Source organism: Armigeres subalbatus, chromosome 1, assembly GCF_024139115.2.
Source record: "Armigeres subalbatus isolate Guangzhou_Male chromosome 1, GZ_Asu_2, whole genome shotgun sequence".
Lineage (NCBI taxonomy): Eukaryota > Metazoa > Arthropoda > Insecta > Diptera > Culicidae > Armigeres > Armigeres subalbatus.
The window spans coordinates 296,198,694-296,225,091 of record NC_085139.1 but is presented as its reverse complement, the minus strand read 5'-3'; the positions used below and the strand labels follow the sequence as shown (position 1 = coordinate 296,225,091).

Below are 26,398 nucleotides of genomic sequence, written 5' to 3'. Positions count from 1 at the left end.
ACATTAACTCGCTTTTGCATCCAGTTTGATAGGGAACCTCCAACTGGAAAAACCTCCGAATGAAAACGAATTTTAACTCTGAATTCGTTGCCCATTGTCGGTATTACATACCTCCATGGTATCACGGTATGCATCCTGTTCGGGGCACCATTTAGCAACGCAACAATGATTTCGGATGATTTATGAGTCCATTTGCTGTTTTGGATTTGTGTTTCCTTTATTCTTACTTATAGCTCAATTTTTCACTCGGGAATGAACTTTTTTTTTCATTCTTTAGTTTGTACAGTAAATATGAAATAATGTTGGGGGCGAGTGTGTGGAACAGGACAGGTCAGATGGGAAAAAAATAAATATTTACAACTTTTCTGTGCAAAAGAGAAGCGCACTTTTCCATTCGTTCGACTGGCTTTTGTTTCGCCTGCCCGAGTGGATACATTCCGGAGTGCAACAAAGAGATCGGAAAGGTAGTGAGGAAGTGAGGTCGCCCCCTCCCCCTTCTTATAAGCTCTAAAGTAGAGGATTTTCCTCCCCGATTCACGATAGCACCGGGGAAAATCTCAGTTCTTTTTTTGCGATTATTCCGTGCTTAAACTTAAAACCTAGCCTCGTCTGCAATTGCTGTATGTACAAAAGATATGGCTCCCATATTAAGTGAGCGGTTCCTTGACTGTGTGTACCCTATGTGTAATGTTTGTGGCGTTCATATCAGGTGGGGAAATCGGTCCGACAGTCGGTTGTGGTAGTTGTTGGGGAGGTATGGATCGATTTACCAAGCGTACTGAGCGCCAAGGCCAGCGAACGAGACGACGGCTCCTGGATGGGCGGCAATCGGAGCTGCAGCCAGTGGAGCCCTAAAGGAAACGGAAATCAAAACGGAAGATGGGTTAATTTTTAATCTCGAAGTGTCATGTTGATTTCGGGCGGTGAAGCGAACACGGAGGGGGCACCGTAGTGGATCAAAGCAAGCGAGCAGGCTCTTTGGTTCCGTTTAAAAGCCACCCTACTAATCAACCGAACAGAACGCCATGTCCAATCAGGTGAAAGAAAATGCTTACTTGTAGGCCAGAGGGGAGGCAATAGCAGCGTGGCCATAGGCGGCTGGATGGGCATACGCGGCTGGATGAGCATAGGCGGCTGGATGGCCATAGGCAGCTGGGTAGGCAGCGGCTCCGTAGGCTGGATAGGCGGCCTTAACGACTGGGGCAGCGGCGTAGGACACAGCTGGGTGAGCTGTAATGAAGGTGGAGGTTATAAATAAAAGAATCAGTGTATACAGTGCACTATCGTACGTAGACAGTAAACTAGATGAAGTGTAAGAGAATAAGAAAGGGTTTCTCAGAAAATATTAATTTAACGTCTGTGATATGTTGAAAGTTCCTGAGTTATTATAGCATTCATAATTCTTCATAAAAAATAACAACGCAAGAAGCGAAGAATGATTCCTTTCCACCTGGTAATCCGTTCACATTGCTTTTCAACTGACCATACGCGTCTCCTTGAAAATGTCTTTAGTGAAGTCAGTTCCAGATTTACAACTGATGGGTGAAGCTTCGTTAGGAAGTAGTCTACCATTTTCTTGGGGTGCTCCATCGCAACATACAAAGAATATAAAGCAGTGGTGTTTTCTCGACACTAGTACGATACAATTCACGCCATTAGTCATATCCCGAAAGAATGAATGCGCCTAAAACAAGGTACATAGGTTCCAGTCCCAGCAGCTGAGAATTTGACCAAAACATTCTATGAAAAATCAATAATAAAATAGCACATGATTTCACTTTTTAGGGATGCCGAGTTACGGTCGACCAAGTACAGTAACAGTTTCAAAACAAAATCAATACAGTGACCTTTCGTTAATCCTGGACAGTGACCCAGTGGTTCTTTTAGAAGATGAGAAACATTCTGAAAAATTACCATGAAGACGCAGCCGTACATCTTCCTGACAAGTCACCGTAAGCGCCCAATACTCTGCTTCGAGTGAAGACAAGACTACGCAGTCCTGGCGCTGACCCTACAAATCGTTCCTCCTCCATAAAATAACTCGTACCCAGATGTTAATCGTCTGGTACCCTCACCAAAGCCAAGATTCAGCTTGTACTCTTTCGCGGGCATCTCGTACTGCAATAGACGCTTCGCGGTGCCTCAGGAATAAACGCAGCGCTGACATCGCATCTGATCATCACCTTCTAATTGGCGAGATCAGATTACGTATTGCTCGGATTCAGCGGCGGGATGAGAGACTCGAGAGGGCGATTCACCACACGCCGACTAGGAGATCGAGATTTGAAGAGATGGTTCGGTGAAGAACTTAACTTGGTACTCGGGCAGTGGATGTTCCAGAAGGTGGCAGCCTTGTAGAGCAGAGGACGGCCATCAGTAATGCCCTTATCAAAAAAAGCGAGAACAACCTGTGTGAGCAGCGCACTCAGCGGAAGAAGTGGATTATAGATGCAATCTGGTGGAAGATTGAAAGGCAAAAGCCGCGATAGAGCGAGTTAAAGGCAACTGCAGACGGGACAAGCGAGCGTGAGATGACTCATTGGCCGACGAAGGAGAGAAAGCTGCAGCAACAATTCGCCGAAGAAAATTGCCCGAAGTCTTCGAGAGACTTGCCCGAAGCCTTTTTTCAAGAGGCTCGGAAGCCTCCTTTCAAAAGTCTCGGAAGTTGCCTTTCAAGAGGCTCGAAAGCCTCCTTTCAATAGGCTCGGAAGCCTCCTTTCAAAAGTCTTGGAAGTTGCCTTTCAAAAGGCTCGGAATCCGAAGTCACCGGGAGACTTGCCCGAAGTCCCCGGGAGACTTTCCCGAAGTCCCCGGGAGACTTGCCCGAAGTCTACGCGAGACTTGTCAGAAGTCTCCGTGAGACTCGCAAGAGGTCTCCAGGAAACTTTTCCGAAGTATCCAGAAGACTTGCCCGAAGTCTCCAGCAGACTTGCCTGAATACTCCGGGAGACTCGCCCGAAGTCTCCAGAAGACTTGCCCGAAGTCTCCGGGAGACTTGCCCGAAGTCTCCGGGAGACTTGCCCGAAGTCTCCGGGAGACTTGCCCGAAGTCTCCGGGAGACTTGCCCGAAGTCTCCGGGAGACTTGCCCGAAGTCTCCGGGAGACTTGCCCGAAGTCTCCGGGAGACTTGCTCGAAGTCTCTGGGAGACTTGCCCGAAGTCTCCGGGAGAATTGCCCTAAGTCTCCTTTCAAGAGGCTCGGAAGCCTCCTTTCAAGAGGCTCGGAAGCCTCCTTTTTAGAGGCTCGGAAGCCTCATTTCCAGAGGCTCGGAAGCCTCCTTTCAAGAGGCTCGGAAGCCTCCTTTCAAGAGGCTCGGAAGCCTCCTTTCAAGAGGCTCGGAAGCCTCCTTTCAAGAGGCTCGGAAGCCTCCTTTTAAGAGGCTCGGAAGCCTCCTTTCAAGAGGCTCAGAAGCCTCTTTTCAAGAGGCTCGGAAGCCTCCTTTCAAGAGGCTCGGAAGCCTCCTTTCAAGAGGCTCGAAAGCCGCCTTTTAAGAGGCTCAGGAAGCCTCCTTTCAAGAGGCTCAGAAGCCTCTTTCAAGAGGCTCGGAAACCTCCTTTCTAAAGACCTGGAAGCCCCCTTCAAGAGGCTCTAAAGCCTCCTTTCAAGAGGCTCAAAGCCTCCTTTCAAGAGGCTCAGGCCTCCTTTCAAGAGGCTCAGAAGCCTCCTTTCAAGAGGCTCAAGCCTCCTTTCAAGAGGCTCGAAGCCTCCTTTCAAGAGGCTCAAGCCTCCTTTCAAGAGGCTCAGAAGCCTCCTTTCAAAGGCTCGGAAGCCTCCTTTCAAGAGGCTCAGAAGCCTCCTTTCAAGAGGCTCAGAAGCCTCCTTTCAAGAGGCTCAAGCCTCCTTTCAAGAGGCTCAGGCCTCCTTTCAAGAGGCTCAGAAGCCTCCTTTCAAGAGGCTCAGGCCTCCTTTCAAGAGGCTCAGAAGCCTCCTTTCAAGAGGCTCAGGCCTCCTTTCAAGAGGCTCAGGAAGCCTCCTTTCAAGAGGCTCAGAAGCCTCCTTTCAAGAGGCTCAGGAAGCCTCCTTTCAAGAGGCTCAGAAGCCCCCTTTCAAGAGGCTCAAGCCTCCTTTCAAGAGGCTCAGAAGCCTCCTTTCAAGAGGCTCAGAGCCTCCTTTCAAGAGGCCCGGAAGCCTCCTTTCAAGAGGCTCAGAAGCCTCCTTTCAAGAGGCTCAGGCCTCCTTTCAAGAGGCTCAGAAGCCTCCTTTCAAGAGGCTCAGAAGCCTCCTTTCAAGAGGCTCAGAAGCTTTCTTTCAAGAGGCTCAGAAGCCTCCTTTCAAGAGGCTCAGCAGCCTCCTTGCAAGAGGCTCAAAAGCCTTCTTTCAAGAGGCTCAGAAGCCTCCTTTCAAGAGGCTCAGAAGCCTCCTTTCAAGAGGCTCAGAAGCCTCCTTTCAAGAAGCTCAGAAGCCTCCTTTCAAGAGGCTCAGAAGCCTCCTTTCAAGAGGCTCAGAAGCCTCCTTTCAAGAGGCTCAGAAGCCTCCTTTCAAGAGGCTCGGAAGCCTCCTTTCAAGAGGCTAGGAAGCCTCCTTTCAAGAGGCTAGGAAGCCTCCTTTCAAGAGGCTCGGAAGCCTCCTTTCAAGAGGCTCGTAAGTCTCCTTTCAAGAGGCTCGGAAGCCTCCTCTCAAGAGGCTTGGGAGCCTCCTTTCAAGAGGCTCGGAAGCCACTTTTAAAGAGGTCTGGAAGCCACCTTTCAAGAGGCTCGAAAGCCTCATTTCAAGAGTCAAGAAAGCCTCATTTCAAGAGTCAAGAAAGCCTCCTTTCAAGAGGCTCGGAAGCCTCCTTTCAAGATGTTCGGAAGCCTCCTTTCAAGAGGCTCGGAAGCCTCCTTTCAAGAGGCTCGGAAGCCTCCTTTCAAGAGGCTCAGCCCTCCTTTCAAGAGGCTCAGGCCTCCTTTCAAGAGGCTCAGAAGCCTCCTTTCAAGAGGCTCAGAAGCCTCCTTTCAAGAGGCTCAGAGCCTCCTTTCAAGAGGCTCAAAGCCTCCTTTCAAGAGGCTCAGAAGCCTCCTTTCAAGAGGCTCAGAAGCCTCCTTTCAAGAGGCTCAGGCCTCCTTTCAAGAGGCTCAGAAGCCTCCTTTCAAGAGGCTCAGAAGCCTCCTTTCAAGAGGCTCAGAAGCCTCCTTTCAAGAGGCTCAGGCCTCCTTTCAAGAAGCTCAGAAGCCTCCTTTCAAGAGGCTCAGGCCTCCTTTCAAGAGGCTCAGAGCCTCCTTTCAAGAGGCTCAGGAAGCCTCCTTTCAAGAGGCTCAGAAGCCTCCTTTCAAGAGGCTCAGGCCTCCTTTCAAGAGGCTCAGAAGCCTCCTTTCAAGAGGCTCAGAAGCCTCCTTTCAAGAGGCTCAGGAAGCCTCCTTTCAAGAGGCTCAGGAAGCATCTTTCAAGAGGCTCAGAAGCCTCCTTTCAAGAGGCTAGGAAGCCTCCTTTCAAGAGGCTCGGAAGCCTCCTTTCAAGAGGCTCGTAAGTCTCCTTTCAAGAGGCTCGGAAGCCTCCTTTCAAGAGGCTTGGGAGCCTCCTTTCAAGAGGCTCGGAAGCCACTTTTAAAGAGGTCTGGAAGCCACCTTTCAAGAGGCTCGAAAGCCTCATTTCAAGAGTCAAGAAAGCCTCATTTCAAGAGTCAAGAAAGCCTCCTTTCAGGAGGCTCGGAAGCCTCCTTTACAGAGGTTCGGAAGCCTCCTTTCAAGAGGTTCGGAAGCCTCCTTTCAAGAGGTTCGGAAGCCTCCTTTCGAGAGGCTCGGGAGCCTCCTTTCAAGAGGCTCGGAAGCCTCCTTTCAAGAGGCTCTGAAGCCTCCTTTCAAGAGGCTCTGAAGCCTCCTTTCAAGAAGCTCAAAAGCCTCCTTTCAAGATGCTCAAAAGCCTCCTTTCAAGAGGCTCAAGCCTCCTTTCAAGAGGCTCAGAAGCCTCCTTTCAAGAGGCTCAGAAGCCTCCTTTCAAGAGGCTCCAGCCTCCTTTCAAGAGGCTCAGAAGCCTCCTTTCAAGAGGCTCAGAGCCTCCTTTCAAGAGGCTCAGGAAGCCTCCTTTCAAGAGGCTCAGAAGCCTCCTTTCAAGAGGCTCAGAAGCCTCCTTTCAAGAGGCTCGGAAGCCTCCTTTCAAGAGGCTCAGGAAGCCTCCCTTTCAAGAGGCCTGGAAGCCTCCTTTCAAGAGGCTCAGAAGCCTCCTTTCAAGAGGCTCAGAAGCCTCCTTTCAAGAGGCTCAGAAGCCTCCTTTCAAGAGGCTCAGAAGCCTCCTTTCAAGAGGCTCTGGAAGCCTCCTTTCAAGAGGCTCAGAAGCCTCCTTTCAAGAAGCTCAGAAGCCTCCTTTCAAGAGGCCAGGAAGCCTCCTTTCAAGAGGCTCAGGCCTCCTTTCAAGAGGCTCGGAAGCCTCCTTTCAAGAGGCTCAGGAAGCCTCCTTTCAAGAGGCTCCAAGCCTCCTTTCAAGAGGCTCGGAAGCCTCCTTTCAAGAGGCTCGGAAGCATCTTTCAAGAGGCTCGGAAGCCTCCTTTCAAGAGGCTAGGAAGCCTCCTTTCAAGAGGCTCGGAAGCCTCCTTTCAAGAGGCTCGTAAGTCTCCTTTCAAGAGGCTCGGAAGCCTCCTTTCAAGAGGCTTGGGAGCCTCCTTTCAAGAGGCTCGGAAGCCACTTTTAAAGAGGTCTGGAAGCCACCTTTCAAGAGGCCTCAAAGCCTCATTTCAAGAGTCAAGAAAGCCTCATTTCAAGAGTCAAGAAAGCCTCCTTTCAAGAGGCTCCAGAAGCCTCCTTTCAAGAGGTTCTGGAAGCCTCCTTTCAAGAGGTTCAGAAGCCTCCTTTCAAGAGGTTCAGGAAGCCTCCTTTCAAGAGGCTCAGAGCCTCCTTTCAAGAGGCTCAGAAGCCTCCTTTCAAGAGGCTCCAGCCTCCTTTCAAGAGGCTCAAGCCTCCTTTCAAGAGGCTCAGAAGCCTCCTTTCAAGAGGCTCAGAAGCCTCCTTTCAAGAGGCTCGGAAGCCTCCTTTCAAGAGGCCCGGAAGCCTCCTTTCAAGAGGCTCAGGAAGCCTCCTTTCAAGAGGCTCAGAAGCCTCCTTTCAAGAGGCTCAGAAGCCTCCTTTCAAGAGGCTCCAGCCTCCCTTTCAAGAGGCTGGAAGCCTCCTTTCAAGAGGCTCAGAAGCCTCCTTTCAAGAGGCCTGGAAGCCTCATTCCAAGAGGCTCAGAAGCCTCCTTTCAAGAGGCTCGGAAGCCTCCTTTCAAGAGGCTCGGAAGCCTCCTTTCAAGAGGCTCGGAAGCCTCCTTTCAAGAGGCTCGGAAGCCTCCTTTCAAGAGGCTCGGAAGCCTCCTTTCAAGAGGCTCGGAAGCCTCCTTTCAAGAGGCTCGGAAGCATCTTTCAAGAGGCTCGGAAGCCTCCTTTCAAGAGGCTAGGAAGCCTCCTTTCAAGAGGCTCGGAAGCCTCCTTTCAAGAGGCTCGTAAGTCTCCTTTCAAGAGGCTCGGAAGCCTCCTTTCAAGAGGCTTGGGAGCCTCCTTTCAAGAGGCTCGGAAGCCACTTTTAAAGAGGTCTGGAAGCCACCTTTCAAGAGGCTCGAAAGCCTCATTTCAAGAGTCAAGAAAGCCTCATTTCAAGAGTCAAGAAAGCCTCCTTTCAAGAGGCTCGGAAGCCTCCTTTCAAGAGGTTCGGAAGCCTCCTTTCAAGAGGTTCGGAAGCCTCCTTTCAAGAGGTTCGGAAGCCTCCTTTCAAGAGGCTCGGAAGCCTCCTTTCAAGAGGCTCGGAAGCCTCCTTTCAAGAGGCTCGGAAGCCTCTTTTCAAGAGGTTCAGAAGCCTCCTTTCAAGAGGTTCGGAAGCCCCCTTTCAAGAGGTTTGGAAGCCTTCTTTCAAAAGGCTCGGAAGCCTCCTTTCAAAAGGCTCGGAAGCTTCCTTTCAAGAGGCTCGGAAGCCTCCTTTCAAGAGGCTCGGAAGCTTATTTTCAAGAAGCTCGGAAGCTTATTTTCAAGATGCAAGGAAGCCTCTTTTTAAGAGGCTTGAAAGCCTCCTTTCAAGAGGCTCGGAAGCCTCCTTTCAAGAGGCTCGGAAGCCTCCTTTCAAGAGGCTCGGAAGCCTCCTTTCAAGAGGCTCGGAAGCCTTCTTTCAAGAGGCTCGGAAGCCTCCTTTCAAGAGGCTCGGAAGCCTCCTTTCAAAAGGCTCGGAAGCCTCCTTTCAAGAGGCTCGGAAGCCTCCTTTCAAGAGGTTCGGAAGCCTCCTTTCAGGAAGCTTGGAAGCCTCCTTTCAAGAGGCTCGGAAGCCTCCTTTCAAGAGGCTCGGAAGCCTCCTTTCAAGAGGCTCGGAAGCCTCCTTTCAAGAGGCTCGGAAGCCTCCTTTCAAGAGGCTCGGAAGACTCCTTTCAAGAGGCTCGGAAGATTCCTTTCAAGAGGCTCGGAAGTCTCCTTTCAAGAGGCTCGGAAGCCTCCTTTCAAGAGGCTCGGAAGCCTTCTTTCAAGAGGCTCGGAAGCCTCCTTTCAAGAGGCTCGGAAGCCTCCTTTCAAGAGGCTCGGAAGCCTCCTTTCAAGAGGCTCGGAAGCCTCCTTTCAAGAGGCTCAGAGCCTCCTTTCAAGAGGCTCAGGCCTCCTTTCAAGAGGCTCAGCCTCCTTTCAAGAGGCTTGGAAGCCTCCTTCCAAGAGGCTCGGAAGCCTCCTTCCAAGAGGCTCGGAAGCCTCCTTCCAAGAGGCTCAGAAGCCTCCTTCCAAGAGGTTCAGAAGCCTCCTTCCAAGAGGCTCAGAAGCCTCCTTCCAAGAGGCTCGGAAGCCTCTTTCCAAGAGGCTCGGAAGCCTCCTTCCAAGAGGCTCGGAAGCCTCCTTCCAAGAGGCTCGGAAGCCTCCTTCCAAGAGGCTCGGAAGCCTCCTTCCAAGAGGCTCGGAAGCCTCCTTCCAAGAGGCTCGGAAGCCTCCTTCCAAGAGGCGCGGAAGCCTCCTTCCAAGAGGCTCGGAAGCCTCCTTTCATGAGGCTCGGAAGCCTCCTTTCAAGGCTCAAAGTCTCCGGGAGGCTTGCCAGAAGTCTCCGGGAGGCTTACCCGAAGTCTCCGGGATACTTGCCCGAAGTCTCCAGGAGGCTTGCCCGAAGTCTCCGAAAGTCTTGCCCAAAGTTACAGGGAGACTTGCCTGAAGTCACCGGGAAACTTGCCCGAAGTCACCATAAGACTTGCCCAAAGCCTCCAAGAGATTGCCCGAAGTCTCCAAAAGATTGCCCTGGAGACTCGCTCGAAGTCTCCAGGAGACTTGCCCGAAGTCACCAGGAGACTTGCCCGAAGTCACCAAGGAACTTGCCCGAAGACTCCGGGAGACTTGCCCGAAGTGTCCAGGAGACTTGCCTGAAGTCTCCGGGAGACCTGCCAGAAGTCTTTATGAGACATGTCCGAAGTCTACGGAAGACTTGCCCGAAGCCTTCTTCCAAGCAGCTCGGAAGACTTCGTTCAAGAGGTTAGAAAGCCTCCTTTCAAGAGGCTCGGAATCCTTGTTCCAAGAGTCTCGAAAGCCTTATTTCAAGAGCCTCGGAAGCCTTCTTTTAAAAGACACGGAAGCCTCTTTTCAAGACTCGAAGTCTCCGGGAGGCTTGCCCGAAGTCTACTGGAGCCTTGCCTGAAGTCTCCGGGAGACTTGCCCGAAGTCATAAAGGGAATGTCTGGCCAGGGCATTGTTGAGAAACCTTAACCGGCGTAAGGAACGGGAGTACGACGAAAAAGTACTCTCGGAGATGGAGAGAAGCTTTTATGATGAATGACAGTTTCGGAAATCTGCAGGCATTTCGAGCAAGGGCAGCTGCGGGGTAGAAGAGGCGCTTTGAGTTATTGTTGAATGGACAGTCGGACAAAGAGGACACAAACAGAATTAGGATTGAGGATGATGGACAAGCAGTGGAGCCACCCACGCTAGACAAAGCGGTACAGGCTGTCCGAGATCTAAAGAACGGCAAGGCCGATGGGAAGGCCGAGTTTTTAAAAGTTGGGAACGTCCGGCTGAACAAAAAAATCTACCAAGTGATTGAAATAATTTGACTACCGAGGCACACTCCTTAAAACCCGCTACAAATAGCTCTCTCGGATTCTGTTTTGAAGAGCTTAATCGGTGAATATCGAAGCGGTTTTCGAGAAGTACGATCAACAACGGACCATATGTTTATCCTTGATAAATTCCGGGAATATAACTTGCGGACTCATCATCTGTTTATGGACTTTAATTCACCGCACGACTCAATGAAACGGAAATAATGTGGCTTATAATGCTAGAACATTGCTTTCCGGCAAAACTGTTACGACTGTTACGTGCGACGTTTGATCCAAATCAAGCGTCAAACATTCTGATGAAATACCTGATTCGTTTGTGATGTTAGAGTTAGATGGACCTCTGCTGTCCAACATTATTCTGGAGGGTGCTACTCGAAGATCTGGTGTGCAAAGAAACGAAACCATCATTAACAAGTCTTACAAGCTCCTTGGTTTTGCGAATGACATCGACATCATTGGTGTAGAGTGCAGAGCAGTGGAGGCGTTCGTGCCTTTTAAACATGGGACTTAAAGAATAGGGCTGACCATAAGCTCTGGCAAAATTAAGTACCTGGTGGCTGGCAGAGTACGTGGCAGTTCGAACGGTGTTGGTCCTGAGGTGGAAATGTAATAATGACGTCAGAAGCGAGGTGAAAAGACGTGTTGCGGCAGCAAGAAGGACTATCTACGGTTGCGTAGCCAGCTAAAGTCTCGCAGCTTACAGACACGAACAAAACTAACTCTGTATCGTTTACTCGTCCAGTATCCCTATACGGTCATGATGCCACTATAGAATTATTTGGACTTTCCTAAAATTAACTTTCCCAAAACTTCAAAAAAGAATTCCGAAGAAATCGCTGTAAACCATTTAAGTCTCTCCATATTTACTCCAATGGTCTTGGCGCTCTTTAAAGCATTTTTGGACTGAGCCTAGTCCATTATTTAAAAGTTGAAATTCATGCTTGGAACCTGGGACTTGGAACACATTGCTGAACAAACTAATCGATGGGAAAAAACGTTTAACGTCCCAACTTTTCCACTTACAACTTGATTAAAAACAACAAATGAAACCTCTGATAAAACAAAGGAACTACTCACCGATAGCTGGGGCGGCGTACCGAATGGCTGGGGCGGCAATATGCGCTGCGGAAGAAGCAAAAAAGCAGATAAATCCAAAAGTTAGTTCGCACACTCTGTCTGAACTGCTGCTTCCCTCCGTTCTCATATCCGGGGGAAGAAAAAAGAAAACACTTCCTCTGCAAAACGGGTGCCAAACCACGCGTTCATAATAGAGAGATAACTCGGGTACGGACAGCTTTTGCTACTTTCGTTGCATCATCGCGTCATCATCATCGTCGTATTAAGACCATCACGTCAATGAAAGCAGAAGCAACCGAACGGAAGCACATTCAACGCGCGCGCTGGCTGCATTGAACCGAAGGATTAAAATACCCGTCCGCTTACGACGACGACGACGACGAGAAGGATGATGGGGCAAACGTGATACCCTCGAGAACGAGGGATTCCGTTCCGACACGATGATGACGATGACAAGATGAAAAAGTTCGACACCTTACCCGATTTTCAAATGCATATTTAACGACATTACTCTTTACTCATTTCTTTTCGATGTCAATCATTTTTCCTATCTTGCGAAAGCTTTAGTGGACATCTACCAGAACACTTGTTCGTCACTCAATTCCATTCCCATTGGCAATCATTCCAAACTCACCAGCTGGGTAGGCGGCGGCAGCGGCGTAGTGTGGAGCATATGCAGCGGCGGCGTAGTGCGGGCCATATCCGTACGCGTCGTTGGTCAGACGGGAGTTGTGCACGCGGACCGACGAGTGCGGCGAGTCCACCGCCTTCGAGTACTGGGACAGAACATTTTGGCCGTACAGTCCCTTGACGGTGTGCTCGTGACTGGCACCGACGGAGTGGTAGTCCAGGCTGGGGGCGGCAATCGAGTAGGCGGCTGGGGCGGCGGCAGACACACACGCAACCACGGCGGCTGCCAGAATGACGAACTACGAAAATGCCGAATAGGAACAAAAGATAGGCAGGTTAGCATCATTTGCACATCATCACTCCCGAAGCACTATTTTCAACACAGGATCCCAACTGCACCAGCCGTACCTTGAAGGCCATTGTAATCGCGGTTTGATGTATTTTTCACGTGCAAAATCGGACTCAACAACCAGCGGGCTTATCACGAATGCACTTTCGGCAAAGAACTGTTGCTAAATCTGGGCCCGCAATTCTCTTTTATACGCAAGTGCAATTGTGGGGTTCTAAGCGGCTTAGTGGTCGGCCCAGCCGCCCAACGCACCGTACGTTTGAAAGATCGAAGAATTATTCTCCAAGCTGCCGCCGCCACCGGGCCACAGCATCACAGTTGGCGGCGCTGCTGCTCCACCAAACATGTTTTGTCGCTTTTTTTTGTCTTTTTGCGAATTCGTCGTCGCTGCATATTTATCTCGCGTTTTGCGTTGGGTCGCCCATCGAAAGGGTGTGATCCCATCCAAGTGGGCTGCTGCATCGTGCTGGGGGTCGGCTGCTTACTTGGATGCAGTTTTGGCAGGCAGCAGCCAGCAGCAGAGGAACGACGCCCAAGAGAACGCGACTATCAAACGAAACGCCGTTTCATGTCGTTCGTCGCCGTGCAATGGGACGACGCGACGTTCGGCAGAAGGGGGCTCCGAGATTTGAAAGGTTCTAAAACTGCAAACAGCAACGCTGAATGAAATGCCATTAGGACTGTGCTGTTCTTTCGGTTGGGTCGACATAGACAATGGCTAATGGGGAAATATGGACATTAAAAATGATTTAGCGCAGACCGGATAGTCGAGGTTTTGAATGTGAAAACACGCTATCTTAGGTCTGAAATGGTTGGCCCTTCAAAGAATAAAAATAATGTTTAGGTATGTTCTCCTTTCTCGTGAAATAATTTTATTTCAGAAGGCAATTTGGACCCCCAGACTGACAAATTGATTTACAATTCTTCGTATTATTATTGTATGAGATTACTCCCAAATTCACTTTTTTATGAATTGTTTCTCATGTAACGTATCTAATGTGTTCCAGTCAATTTTTAGAATCAAAAATTTTATGCGGATTGATAATTAGAACCAGTGTTGGGAAATGTCATTGATGCCACACACGTTCCGTAACATTTTTGTAATATTGCTCTCATGTCTCCCATGTCATGTCATGTATTTAGAACAAATCAAGGGATTTTTTTCAAATGGGCGAATGTAACAAATGTAAAAAAAAACTGAGTTTTTACCATTACAAGATCACTTTCTTCTTTACACGTTGGTATGTTTTAAACTCCATTAAAAATATGCAATAATTCCGCATAAAATTGAATTTTTCATAAGGGCGTCATTGTTTGTTGTTTAGTTTCACATGAGAGTGTAATTTCGCCTGTTTACCTGTATATAAATAAATTGAGACATAAGGGCTCAACTGTCATGAGCTTTTTATTTTGGCAATACAGAGAGTTTGGTAAAAAAACATATTTAAATATAATGAAATATTGTAAAAAAAATCGCTAACTATTCCCGTGACTATCTGCAAGTTTGTACATCATTAGTCGTACCTTGATGTAGCAGGCAACCCGCTGAAATCCGCAGAATAGCTGGCACTTGGCTCTATTGAGCACCGTCTACCAACCGGAAGAACAAAGTCACTTGTCAAATCGACAATGGACTTCACCAGATATCACCACAATTTTGGTAAGTTCTACATATGATATTATCGTTATGAAAGATTTTACCTGGTGCAAAGTCAATTTTTGAAAGCATAAGTAATGAAAAGTTTATGTAATTTCATACTTCTGTTTTATAGGTGTCCCACATATACCAGGCCAATATGGACAGCGATGGCAAAGGTTTCCGTATGATTATGAAGATCATCTAAGTTCCCAGGAATCTCAAAATGCACATTCGCAGCCTACGTCTGATCCTTTGGCTATCACAATGTATACAAATTCCCAAACAAATTCACAGCCAACGTCTGACCCTTTGGCTATTACAACGTCATATGATCACCTTTCATCACAAAGTATTAACAAAACATCATCGCAACTCTACCAACCGAAAAACGATCCACTTGCAATCACGTTGACTGCTTCGGAGAACTTTAAAATTATGGATTCCGAGGTCACACGTCAGTCATCTGATCCTCTAGCTTTTTTCAGGTAGCGTCTTTTGCATTGTTGGTCATGTTCAGTTTTAACATATTCTATTTAGGCCGTGGTTGGAGGACAGTTCTAAAGCAACTGGGGAATATAATGTGCTAAATGTATCTGCTCATACAACGAAGGACGTTTCTTTTGGATTACCATACCATGAACAACATACCGTCGAAAATAATCATTCCACAACTGTTTTTGGGTAACCAATTAAAATCCTAATTGATATGCGCCATCCAGACTCTACTGCTTTATATCATGTGATATAGGTAACTCGTAGTCTGGACGGAACTACTTTAAGTGAGCAGAGACAGGGGCAATATGAATACATAACTCCAACACTCTGCGTCCTAAAATATATTACAATGTCAATTATATACTAAAAAATCTATATATTTTTTTAGATCGATGCACAGCAATACTCCTATGGTAACAACTTCGAACAACAGATCTGTCGTTACTAATTCTATTACTTATGCGAGAAAGCCCTCAAAAATTCGGACATAAGTAAATTATCATTCAAAAACGTTTCCACCTCAACTCCGAAAAAAGCTCGTTTAAGGAATGAGATTGAATAAAGCAATCAACTCTCCATTGGAAAAAAAATCTTTGTTCAGGTAATTGTGACTTCATAAATCGTAATAGCTGTTTATTTTCAAATTAAATTCTTTTTTTTCAGACCATTTCAAACAGAAAACTTAGACCAGAATTCTTCTCCGCATAATTCACTATTATCGATCGAAAACGTGCCAAACGATCAGATTCAAAATAAGAAAGCATATCCGGAAAATATACAACGGTAGTGATTATAAGACCTTTATTTTAAATGTTTTGTTATAAATGAGCAAATGATTATATTTACAGTTCATCGTTCAAGGAAAATGTTCTTGCCAGTTCAATATATTCTGGCGACACAAGCCGAACTGTGTCATGCATCAGCAGCTATTCTAATGTGCATAGAGATACTGTTGGTCAACAACAATATTTATCGTTCAACCCAGGAGAAAATTCAAAGAACTTCGAAGACACTGACATTATTTTGCCACGACGCAAGAAAGTTGCTAGCACCCGTTACAGTCATCAATTCCGAATAACAACTTGTCATCGAAACACAGATACGAAGGAAGCGTATCTGCTAAGTATGAGAGTAATATTCACAGCGGTTCTCCAGCTCACTCTGGCCATGTACAGTTTAATAAAAAGGTGTCGTCAAACCAATTAGTTAAAGACGAGAATTAACGATTAACGAGAAAAACAGTTCTGCAGACGATATTTCGTTGGATAACAATCATCGAGCCCTACCATACAACGATCGAAACGATGCAAGTTATTCGTCATCTATGCTTCGGTCTCGGAATAGCAATCCATGTGGATCTACAGAATTTTCCCGACTTTCTCGCTCTGGTAGTGGCCAGGCTTTCAACAAAATATTCAACCAACACAACATGATCAAAGATGGCGTGGAGGAAAGTTCCATTCTTCATCACCTTCGAGAAGTCCAGAGCAATAACTTGATTCAAAATCATCGAACATTAGCACACATCGATCAACCAATAAGGTACGTATTTGATAATACTCTTCCATACTATGCAAATGATTTATGGACAACCAAATGTTTTAGGTCTCAGATTAGCAATCCTTACGGATCCTCAGATTTGTATGTCATCGAACAAAACACCAAAGCAAAAGCAAACCATGGTGAATAGTGGTGTTAACAAATGTGCAGAACGGGGAGAAGTACATCTGAAGGAAGTGCAAAGTAGTTTCATCAATCAAATTCGTCACACAACATCACCCAATTCAAGTGGATCTCTTGATCACTCTCGCAGTAGAACCTCCGAAAACAATAAGTCCTCCTATGAACTAATCAAACAATCTGAAATGAGAAGCGGCGATAAGAAAAGCAACACAACTTACCAGCATACTGAAGAAGTAAACAGCTTTTCCGTAGATTCCGAAAAACGAACACTATCAAAAAACGATCATCCGAAAAAATATCAAACCCATCAAATGATTGCGCCCGATTCAAATTATTTGTTGTCTATGAGAAGCATGACAATCAGATCGCAGCTAATCAATCCCTACGATTCTCTGGATCGATCGTCTAATCGTACTCGTGCATCGTCTAACGAAAATATGTCCTCGGATGAACGCATCAAGCAACGTGAACGTGAATATCGAACACTATCAACCGTCAGTCAGCCAACAGAGTGTCAAACTAACCAAATAAAGTACGACGTCAAATGTTCGTTGCCTATGAATCGCACGACAGTTAGGTCCCAGAGTAGTAATCCATATGGACCTCCTAGTAATTTTCGTCAAGTCCTGTTGAACAAAGAACAACAATCGACCCAACGTATCATGAATAGTAGCAGGTTGGAGACCAGTTATTTAGATCATCGTCATGGGGAAGCACAGGACAATTCTTCGGATCGCAATTATCAAATGCTCACGAACAGCGAAGAGCCAGCAAAGTATCAAACGATTCCACATGATGCATGCAGTCCGTCGCCTACGATAAGCATGTCGGTTAGGTCTCAGAGCAGTAAACTATTTGTATCACAGGAGAACTCCCGCCGAATGCTCTATGATAATGGTCAGTCTTCTAATATGCTTTAAAAGTGGTCCAACATGAATCGCGGTGATGTAAATAGAATATCAATCGAACAGCACCGAAGTCCCGTAGAACATGAAGGCATTGAAGGCATTCTTGCATCAAGATCAGCGGCCACTGTCGGAAAATAATCAGCCAACAGTAGTGACAAGTGTGGTGAACAGCTCAGTTATCTTGGAGAATAACGTTAGCAGTAGTTCTTCGAAGTATCCTTACATTATGCTGTCTAGCGTAGACAAATCAGCCGATAAAGTACAGGTTCATAACGATGAAGATAATTCTTCCGTGCATGTGCCTCACGCTCTCCCTATAAAATATGATCGACCCACTCGACAACGACATTTTCCTGACAAGCAGACTAATCATGATGTCCTTGGAAATTTATATGATTCCGAAAAAGAGGATGCACTGAATCATTTGGACGAATTTGGTAATGCTATTGAGAAAGGTGATGATACAAATTTGAACAATTTCTCAGTCAACGATTTTTTTGAAAAGTATCGAAATATAACATTACTTAATGATGATGAGCCGAACATCATGGAACGGAACGAAAGTGGTTCGGTAAAAAATGGTAAGATTGATTGTTTTTCTGATAGATCAGAGATTCCCAAACAAACACACACACACACACACACACACACACACACACACACACCGTGGTCCCGGGGGGATCGAGGCAAGGAAGATAAGGGACCCGGTTTATCCGGGAGGCACATTTTTAGCAGGTCGGGAGGAGCCCATCCCTGTTCGCCTTCGAGCATAGTGTGGATGCTCGAGGTGTCTGTCGCGCAGATTTTTGATGGCCTTTAACCCTTGTAAAAAAAAAAAAAAAAACACACACACACACACACACACACACACACACACACACGTGCCTCATAGTTTGAGAAATTGTGGAACATTCATGCTTTACGAATTTTAAATTACGAAAATTATTTTGAGCTTTTTAGTGGAATGTCTTCACTTGTCATAAGACGAGTTTGTACAATCCCCTTGAATTCCACCACTTAATTGTATCTTGACAGATACGTATTTCGACCTCAACAGTAAGGTCGTCTTCAGTACGTATTTGACCTCAACAGTAAGGCCGTCTTCGACACTGAAGACGGCCTTACTGTTGAGGTCGAAATACGTATCTGTCAAGATACAATTAAGTGGTGGAATTCAAGGGGATTGTACAAACTCGTCTTATGACAAGTGAATTTTGAATTGTAGGAGATCTCGTATTCAAGGAACTGGACGATGGACCAACAAAACCTAAAAAAAATTAACCAAAGAGCTATAAACCGACTAGCTAAAATGAGGGGTGAGAGCTACAAACGATCTGATGGAACCATTGTTCCAGCTAGATGCATAAAACCTGCATGCTCATGTGTAAGGCTGAAGTGTTACGAGAAGTTCACTTGTGATACGCGATCTAAAATTTTAGCATCATTACTTCAGCTATCGTCTTCTGGACAAAATCAAGTCATTAGCAGTAACATGGGATTGAAAGTTACAACTCAAGAAGAGTTCAGGTATGCAAGCCTATGTTTATGGCTACCTTTGACGTGAAAGACAAGAAACTACGTGTGTTGGTGGCTAAACAGCTAGCAGGTATTGGGATAGCATCGGATGATATGAGGTTAAACAATAGAAATCCTCGGATGATAACAGAAGATCATCGGCGGTATGTATTGGAACATATTCAATCATTTCCGGCGTATTCATCGCATTATACCAGGGAAAGCACTTCAAAAAAGTACCTCAGCAGTGATCTCAACATTGTAAAAATGTATAAGCTATACAAAGTGAAATGTGCGAATGACGGCTTAGACCCTGTACACTTGACAACGTATAGAATTCTGTTCCGTACTCAAAACTTGTCGTTCCGGACACCGAAAGCCGATACATGCAACACTTGTGATAAATTATCTACACGATTAAAGGTTGCGAAGTCCGAAACAAAAAAATCTGGAATCGTAGAGGAACGAGATAGGCATCAGCATTCAGCATCAAGTGAAAGCATTCGGACAGTATCTTTTGACCTGCAAAAATGTCTGCCAACACCACATTTGCAATGTGGTACAGCGTTCTATTGTCGACAACTTTACACATTGAACTTTACCGTGTTCAGCTCTGAAAAGTCTGGAAATTCAGTTACATGTTACATGTGGGACGAGTCAAAAGCGCGCCGCGGCTCCCAAGAAATGAGCTCCTGTATTTTCGATGACCTCAAGAAAATGCGGCCCGCTGTTCGCGAAGTGAACTATTATTCCGATAGATGTGCCGGTCCAATTTTATTTTGTGCATGATGTTTAGCTTCTTCATGTATCGTTGCAGTGTCGAAAACCGAAGTATGACTGTGCGGCATAAATTTATGACTTCAGGGCACAGAAAAGATATTTTAGTTACCAGATAAAAATTGTCGCCTCTGTTCCCTTCACGGAAGAAAAAAAGTACCCAAAATTGAGTATTTTTAAACTTACTTTTGAGTTATTTTTTCTCTTCTCTTTCATCCACTCTTTCTTTTGTTGTCAAAAACAAAAGAGCCAAACAATCCAACGACGCCAGTTCAATACGGGAAGCCAATTTTGAGTTTTATTACCTGCGGTCGAAATTGAGTGAATTAAACTTAAATTTGGGTCAATAAATTTTCCGTTGAGTACTTTTTTAACATGGGAGTAAAGGCAAACTACTTCGACCCTACTTACTCAATTTTGGCTTCCCGTACGGATGTTCGAGGTTGGGTGAATTAAACTCACTATTGGGTAGTTTATTTCTTCCGTGTTTGTTCTGCTGTCCGCCGAAACATGTGTGGTACCTAACTGTCAAATCGTATGTGTTTTTCCTTCATTGACATTTAGATCCCGTATCCTCGCAGGCAAAAGATGTTCCGGACAGCGACGACAGCGACAATCTTTATCTGGTAACTAAAATGTCTTTTGGGCACAGTCATATGGAGGTTGATTCGGTGCAAGTAAAATAATTGTCAATGTGCGATTTATCGTTAAATTCTTAAAAATCAGAAGCTGAACATTTGTAATAAATTTGCACGCTGAGATTTCTTTAAACAAGTTGTTCAAACAAAGAAGCTTCGATTTCACTTGTTACTACGATGCACTCAATGTTAAAAGCATGCAGACATGTGGTGAAATTAACAAAATTTGGAAATTGTTTGTTGTAAGCATCAAATATCATATGATTTGATTTATGTTTTGTTCGAACAACTTGTTTGAAGAAATCCTAACGTGCAAATTTATGACAAATGTTCAGCTTCTGATTTTTAATAATTTAACAGTAAATCGCACATGAGCATATTACTAAAATTTTCAGGGAAAAAAGAGGAATAATAATATAATAAATTAACAATCATTTGTCATAAACTCAAGAATTTTGTAGAACAACGACTTTTGGGGGAAACAGTATTTTTATGCACTTAAAAACTTGAAAATCACCTTAACATGGACAAAACGTGAACGGAACGAACCGCAATGTTCACAAGACTTGTAGAGCAGACCCAAAGCTTCCGTATAGAGGTTGTTGCGATAGTTTTCGACGTTTATATCCCTTGTTAAATTTTTTTCAAAATTGAAAATAGCCCAAAAACACTCAATCGACTTGAGCCACTTGATCCGAAATTTTATCCGAATTCGCTGAAAATTTGGCAGGAGACTAATTTTAGCATAAGAATTGTGATTCTCGGTTGACCGGTTGAATTTTTGATACTTTTTGAAAACATGAAGAGGTCTAGTCTACATGATACTCAGCAATCGTATTACTTGCCACAAGACCTTCCTCCAATATCAAATGATCCCCTACCTCTTTCCAATGAAAAGCTCGCCGATCTGCGAAAATTGATGGATTTTGTGATCAATAAACCATATTATGCTGCTCTATTAGGACAACTTGCGCCGAAGAAAAGGGGACGAAAAAGTAAGAAAGACATGGATGATCATTTTGAAGACGACCTTGATATAGATATCGATGATGTAGAAACGGGTACCAACTGAGTGTACATTTAAGTATCTGTATGTGAACATTCACGAATAAGAATAATAAACTGTTAGTATTTAGCATAACTATTTTGGTTCAAATTTTATTTTTCTTGGAGAAAATCTATCTACTATATTCACTCGATAATCATTTATGTGAAACCCGGATTTATTCATAGTGGCGATGCCTTATTTGTAAGTAACTAAAACACTAACCGAGTTTTTAAACGAGGAATCTGTGCTGATACACGCCAGCGAATCATGGTGTGTATCAACGGATAATAATTCGTGCTTGGTGGCCTCACAACTGGATCTTGTCGTTGTCAGCAAAACCGATAGCAACTAAATTTTAGGATCGGAAATTTGGTTTTCCTCGTCGAAATTGTTGGGAAGACGATTCCTCCTACATACTGCAAAAATCGGACAACTACGATGAGCTTGGTATGATAGTGTGAATTCTGTTCTGGTTGATACTGGCAATGTGCAGACGTACAAGTATTCCGCAAAGAACAGATTGGATTTTGTGGAAATGAAGAAGCCGAATGGCAGTAGTTTCCTGTCCAAGGCATTATTCGATGCGATCCTAGGCTGTTCAATTCCATCTGTTTCGAAATAACCGAGGAAATAACACTGTTAGACAATATTGTATTTCATATTGCTTAATTTTACTTACATTTTCTTTCAACAACTCCAAAACTATTCCATTTCCTATTCTTCCAGCAGAAAGGCGCAATTGAAATACTGATTATGCAGGAAGGCTCTGTCAACAGGCAAAAATGACATCAGATTTTCCAATAAGAAAGAGTCAACGGGCGAAATTGAATTTATATATTTGATATATTATGGAAAACATTCTGAAGGGCGTTTATGGAAACACATAAACTAAAGGGTGTATTTCTATTTTTCTTTAATTACAATATGAAAATCGATTTATATATTAGCGGTAATTAACAGTATGATGGAAGAAGTTAACATTAAGAACCTATGATGAAGGGCACGATAAAAAAGCTATTTGTCGTAAATAGAGAATATTTTTTTGAACTCAAATTTTCATCTTTCGATTTCTCGTTTTGTCTTCGACGCTAGTATCGCCTATTTGAAAAAAAAAAATCCCTTGAAATATCTGTTAGTCTTTTCTCAACACTTATGATAACTATGCATCACAATGACAGCAATCATTTGCTATTGAAAATGTCAGGAAGGTATGAAATAGTAACTTCTACCTTTATTACCACACCTGCAGCAGTATCATGATGCGCCTACAAAATTGTTCCCAATAGCAAGAGTGAAGCTTTCCATCATCATTCTTTCCCCCGAAGCCAAACGCCTAACCGGGGCGGATGCTCCCAATGTAAACTGGTCTACACCTCGCGTGGAGCTCCACGTTCTTATACCCAGCGCAACAATCGACGGCTGACAGTCATCCACCTGCAGCGACATAACCCTAAATTAGCGCTCCAAAGTACACCCGTGCGTGCGACTGTTATTATTTAGTCGCAACCCAACTACGTACATAGTACCAAATTAGCGTTTAGTTAGTGCTCTAGTGCTGCCGCCTTCCTGCAGCTTCACATGCATCGGAGGTGACGATTATTATAATAAATCGATGCATAAATGTTGGCGTGAAATGTTGTTGCCATTCGTTCGGATATTGCTCCAACCCTCCAAGCCAAGTTGGGGATTCGCCGTGCGCAATCAGCCCAACGGCGACCTCGTCTGCCGAGCCCGGCCACCGTGCGTCGTTAGGCCGTGATTCGACACGAAATTTATGCTTGATGAACGAGGCACATAAAATCGCATATTCTAATTAGTCACATTATTCAATGCGGCCTGGGCAACTGAACTGACATTTTCATTCTATACGGGGTGCGCAACTAGTCGGTGTGCAGTGTTTTCGCATGTTATGAAGGTCCTGCAAACGTGGGACGCGATGTAATGCTGAATTAGTTCTATTTTGGTTCTGCTGATGCTGAACTCTTATTTTCAAATTTATATCTTGCTTCTCCTCTCTTTAAATCGCATATTTCACGTATTTCTACATCTAGCTTCTTCTCTAACATTTTCTGTGTTTTGAATTATCTGTTTGATTTTTGTTTCAATTCTATTAAGTTTCACTCTCAACGAATTTTTGCATGGCTCGTTCAACAAGAATGTTCAACGAAATTTTTTGGGGCCTCATTCATGAAGCATAAATTTTCTTACCCTGTCCATTGCATTTTACGTACTTTCCTCTCGGACACATTCTTTCTATGACATTCTCCTGATTCACATCGTGCATTTCCTTTCGTAATGCCTCAAACTATAGACATTCAAAGATCACGTGCCCCGGCATCTCCTCGACATTGTCGCACTCCGGTCACAATATCGATGAAGAGATACTAGTGGAATCATACTAGCTGGCAGACGCCACGTGCTTTCGGTTATAATCATAATCGACGTGGCTATTGGAATTTAACCGTTTTTTTTTCTCAAAGCAATTTTGGCGAATATAATTAAATTTCAGGGAAAATACTCGATTTGGTGGGTCACGTGCCCCATGTCCTTCGTGCGTGTCATGCACCAAGACTCTACTCTGAAAATAGTGTTTCAGTATATGATACGGACAGTCGGGTACATACAGTGCAGCGCTGTCGCAATGGCTTCAAAGCAGCCGCTGTTGAATGCATTTTCACGTCTATTGTGACCACTGCGCAGTATCGATCTCCTTTGGACGCCTTTTCAGCGCTCTCGAGCATTGTCTGATACTGCTTTACACAATCCCAGAGGGGATTGGAACGATCCCCCTCTGTACATTGCGTTGGCCTATTGAGGATAATTCTCACCAGGAGCTTCCCAAACGACTCTAACAGGCATATATGTATATAGGTATAGCTATGTACGCGACTGGATTACCGGGAGAATTTCCTGGCTTTGGCAGCAACACCTGATTCTGGATCTACCACATTTTGGATCTTTCCACTTTTGCAGCGCCTTCCTGAGCATGTCCGGATATGCCAGGATCGCAGCTTTTAGCGCCACGTTTGGCAACACATCCGGACCGGGGGCTTTCTTCGCTTTCAGGCGTTTCGCCGCTTCTGCAAGCTCGCTATTTGGACACTTGGCGATCTACGGTAGCAATTCTAGATAGGTATATGAAAAATGGAACTATAAACAAACGAGATAAATGCTGCTGTGAAGCACAAACCAGTTCCATTTGTATATGGATGCCATAAACAAATGAGACTGACTGACGGCATTTTTTTATTACGTGGAGCATTCCAATTCAGGGGCTTCCGAGCCTCTTGAAAGGCTTCCGAGCCTCTTGAAAGGAGGCTTCCGACCCTCTTGAAAGGTGGCTTCCGAGCCTCTTGAAAGGAGGCTTCCGACCCTCTTGAAAGGAGGCTTCCGAGCCTCTTGAAAGGAGGCTTCCGAGCCTCTTGAAAGGAGGCTTCCGAGCCTCTTGAAAGGAGGCTTCCGAGCCTCTTGAAAGGAGTCTTCTGAGCCTCTTGAAAGGAGGCTTCTGAGCCTCTTGAAAGGAGGCTTCTGAGCCTCTTGAAAGGAGGCTTCTGAGCCTCTTGAAAGGAGGCTTCCTGAGCTCTTGAAAGGAGGCTTCTGAGCCTCTTGAAAGGAGGCTTCTGAGCCTCTTGAAAGGAGGCTCTGAGCCTCTTGAAAGGAGGCTTCTGAGCCTCTTGAAAGGAGGCTCTGAGCCTCTTGAAAGGAGGCTTCTGAGCCTCTTGAAAGGAGGCTCTGAGCCTCTTGAAAGGAGGCTTCTGAGCCTCTTGAAAGGAGGCTTCTGAGCCTCTTGAAAGGAGGCCTGAGCTCTTGAAAGGAGGCTTCTGAGCCTCTTGAAAGGAGGCTTGAGCCTCTTGAAAGGAGGCTTCTGAGCTCTCTTGAAAGGAGGCTTCCTGAGCTCTCTTGAAAGGAGGCTCTGAGCCTCTTGAAAGGAGGCCTGAGCCTCTTGAAAGGAGGCTTCTGAGCCTCTTGAAAGGAGGCTTCTGAGCCTCTTGAAAGGAGGCCTGAGCCTCTTGAAAGGAGGCTTCTGAGCCTCTTGAAAGGAGGCTCTGAGCCTCTTGAAAGGAGGCTTCTGAGCCTCTTGAAAGGAGGCTTCCTGAGCCTCTTGAAAGGAGGCCTGAGCCTCTTGAAAGGAGGCTCTGAGCCTCTTGAAAGGAGGCCTGAGCCTCTTGAAAGGAGGCTTCCTGAGCCTCTTGAAAGGAGGCTCTGAGCCTCTTGAAAGGAGGCTTCTGAGCCTCTTGAAAGGAGGCTTCCTGAGCCTCTTGAAAGGAGGCCTGAGCCTCTTGAAAGGAGGCTTCCTGAGCCTCTTGAAAGGAGGCTTCTGAGCCTCTTGAAAGGAGGCTTCTGAGCCTCTTGAAAGGAGGCCTGAGCCTCTTGAAAGGAGGCTTCTGAGCCTCTTGAAAGGAGGCTTGAGCCTCTTGAAAGGAGGCTCTGAGCCTCTTGAAAGGAGGCTTCTGAGCCTCTTGAAAGGAGGCTTCTGAGCCCTCTTGAAAGGAGGCTCTGAGCCTCTTGAAAGGAGGCTCTGAGCCTCTTGAAAGGAGGCTCTGAGCCTCTTGAAAGGAGGCTCTGAGCCTCTTGAAAGGAGGCTTCTGAGCCTCTTGAAAGGAGGCTTCTGAGCCTCTTGAAAGGAGGCCTTGAGCCTCTTGAAAGGAGGCCTGAGCCTCTTGAAAGGAGGCTTTGAGCTCTTGAAAGGAGGCTTCTGAGCCTCTTGAAAGGAGGCTTCTGAGCCTCTTGAAAGGAGGCTCTGAGCTCTCTTGAAAGGAGGCTCTGAGCCTCTTGAAAGGAGGCTTCTGAGCCTCTTGAAAGGAGGCTCTGAGCCTCTTGAAAGGAGGCTTCTGAGCCTCTTGAAAGGAGGCTCTGAGCCTCTTGAAAGGAGGCCTGAGCCTCTTGAAAGGAGGCTCTGAGCCTCTTGAAAGGAGGCTTCTGAGCCTCTTGAAAGGAGGCTGAGCCTCTTGAAAGGAGGCTGGAGCCTCTTGAAAGGAGGCTTCTGAGCCTCTTGAAAGGAGGCTCTGAGCCTCTTGAAAGGAGGCTTCCTGAGCTCTTGAAAGGAGGCTTGAGCTCTTGAAAGGAGGCTTCTGAGCTCTTGGAAAGGAGGCTCTGAGCCTCTTGAAAGGAGGCTTCTGAGCTCTTGAAAGGAGGCTTCTGAGCCTCTTGAAAGGAGGCTTCTGAGCCTCTTGAAAGGAGGCTTGAGCCTCTTGAAAGGAGGCTTCTGAGCCTCTTGAAAGGAGGCTTCTGAGCCTCTTGAAAGGAGGCTCTGAGCCCTCTGAAAGGAGGCTTCTGAGCCTCTTGAAAGGAGGCTTCTGAGCCTCTTGAAAGGAGGCTCTGAGCCTCTTGAAAGGAGGCTTCTGAGCCTCTTGAAAGGAGGCTTTGAGCCTCTTGAAAGGAGGCCTGAGCCTCTTGAAAGGAGGCTTCTGAGCCTCTTGAAAGGAGGCTTCTGAGCTCTTGAAAGGAGGCTTCTGAGCCTCTTGAAAGGAGGCTTCCTGAGCCTCTTGAAAGGAGGCTTCTGAGCCTCTTGAAAGGAGGCCTGAGCCTCTTGAAAGGAGGCTTCTGAGCCTCTTGAAAGGAGGCTTCTGAGGCCTCTTGAAAGGAGGCTTCTGAGCCTCTTGGAAAGGAGGCTCTGAGCCTCTTGAAAGGAGGCTTCTGAGGCCTCTTGAAAGGAGGCTTCTGAGCCTCTTGAAAGGAGGCTTC

The 26,398-nt window shown here is 45.9% G+C and overlaps 1 protein-coding gene across 1 annotated transcript; it reads right to left on the bottom strand.

Annotated features, from left to right (window-relative positions):
* Positions 1 to 200: 200 nt before the first annotated feature.
* LOC134216046 (cuticle protein 21.3) lies at positions 201 to 12,202 on the bottom strand. The gene is made up of 5 exons (XM_062695077.1): positions 12,070 to 12,202; positions 11,666 to 11,960; positions 11,032 to 11,076; positions 1,056 to 1,230; positions 201 to 851 (listed from the first exon to the last, which is right to left on the bottom strand). The coding sequence occupies exons 1-5, from the start codon at positions 12,079 to 12,081 to the stop codon at positions 767 to 769; spliced, it is 612 nt and encodes a 203-aa protein (XP_062551061.1). The 5' UTR covers positions 12,082 to 12,202; the 3' UTR covers positions 201 to 766.
* Positions 12,203 to 26,398: the final 14,196 nt, after the last annotated feature.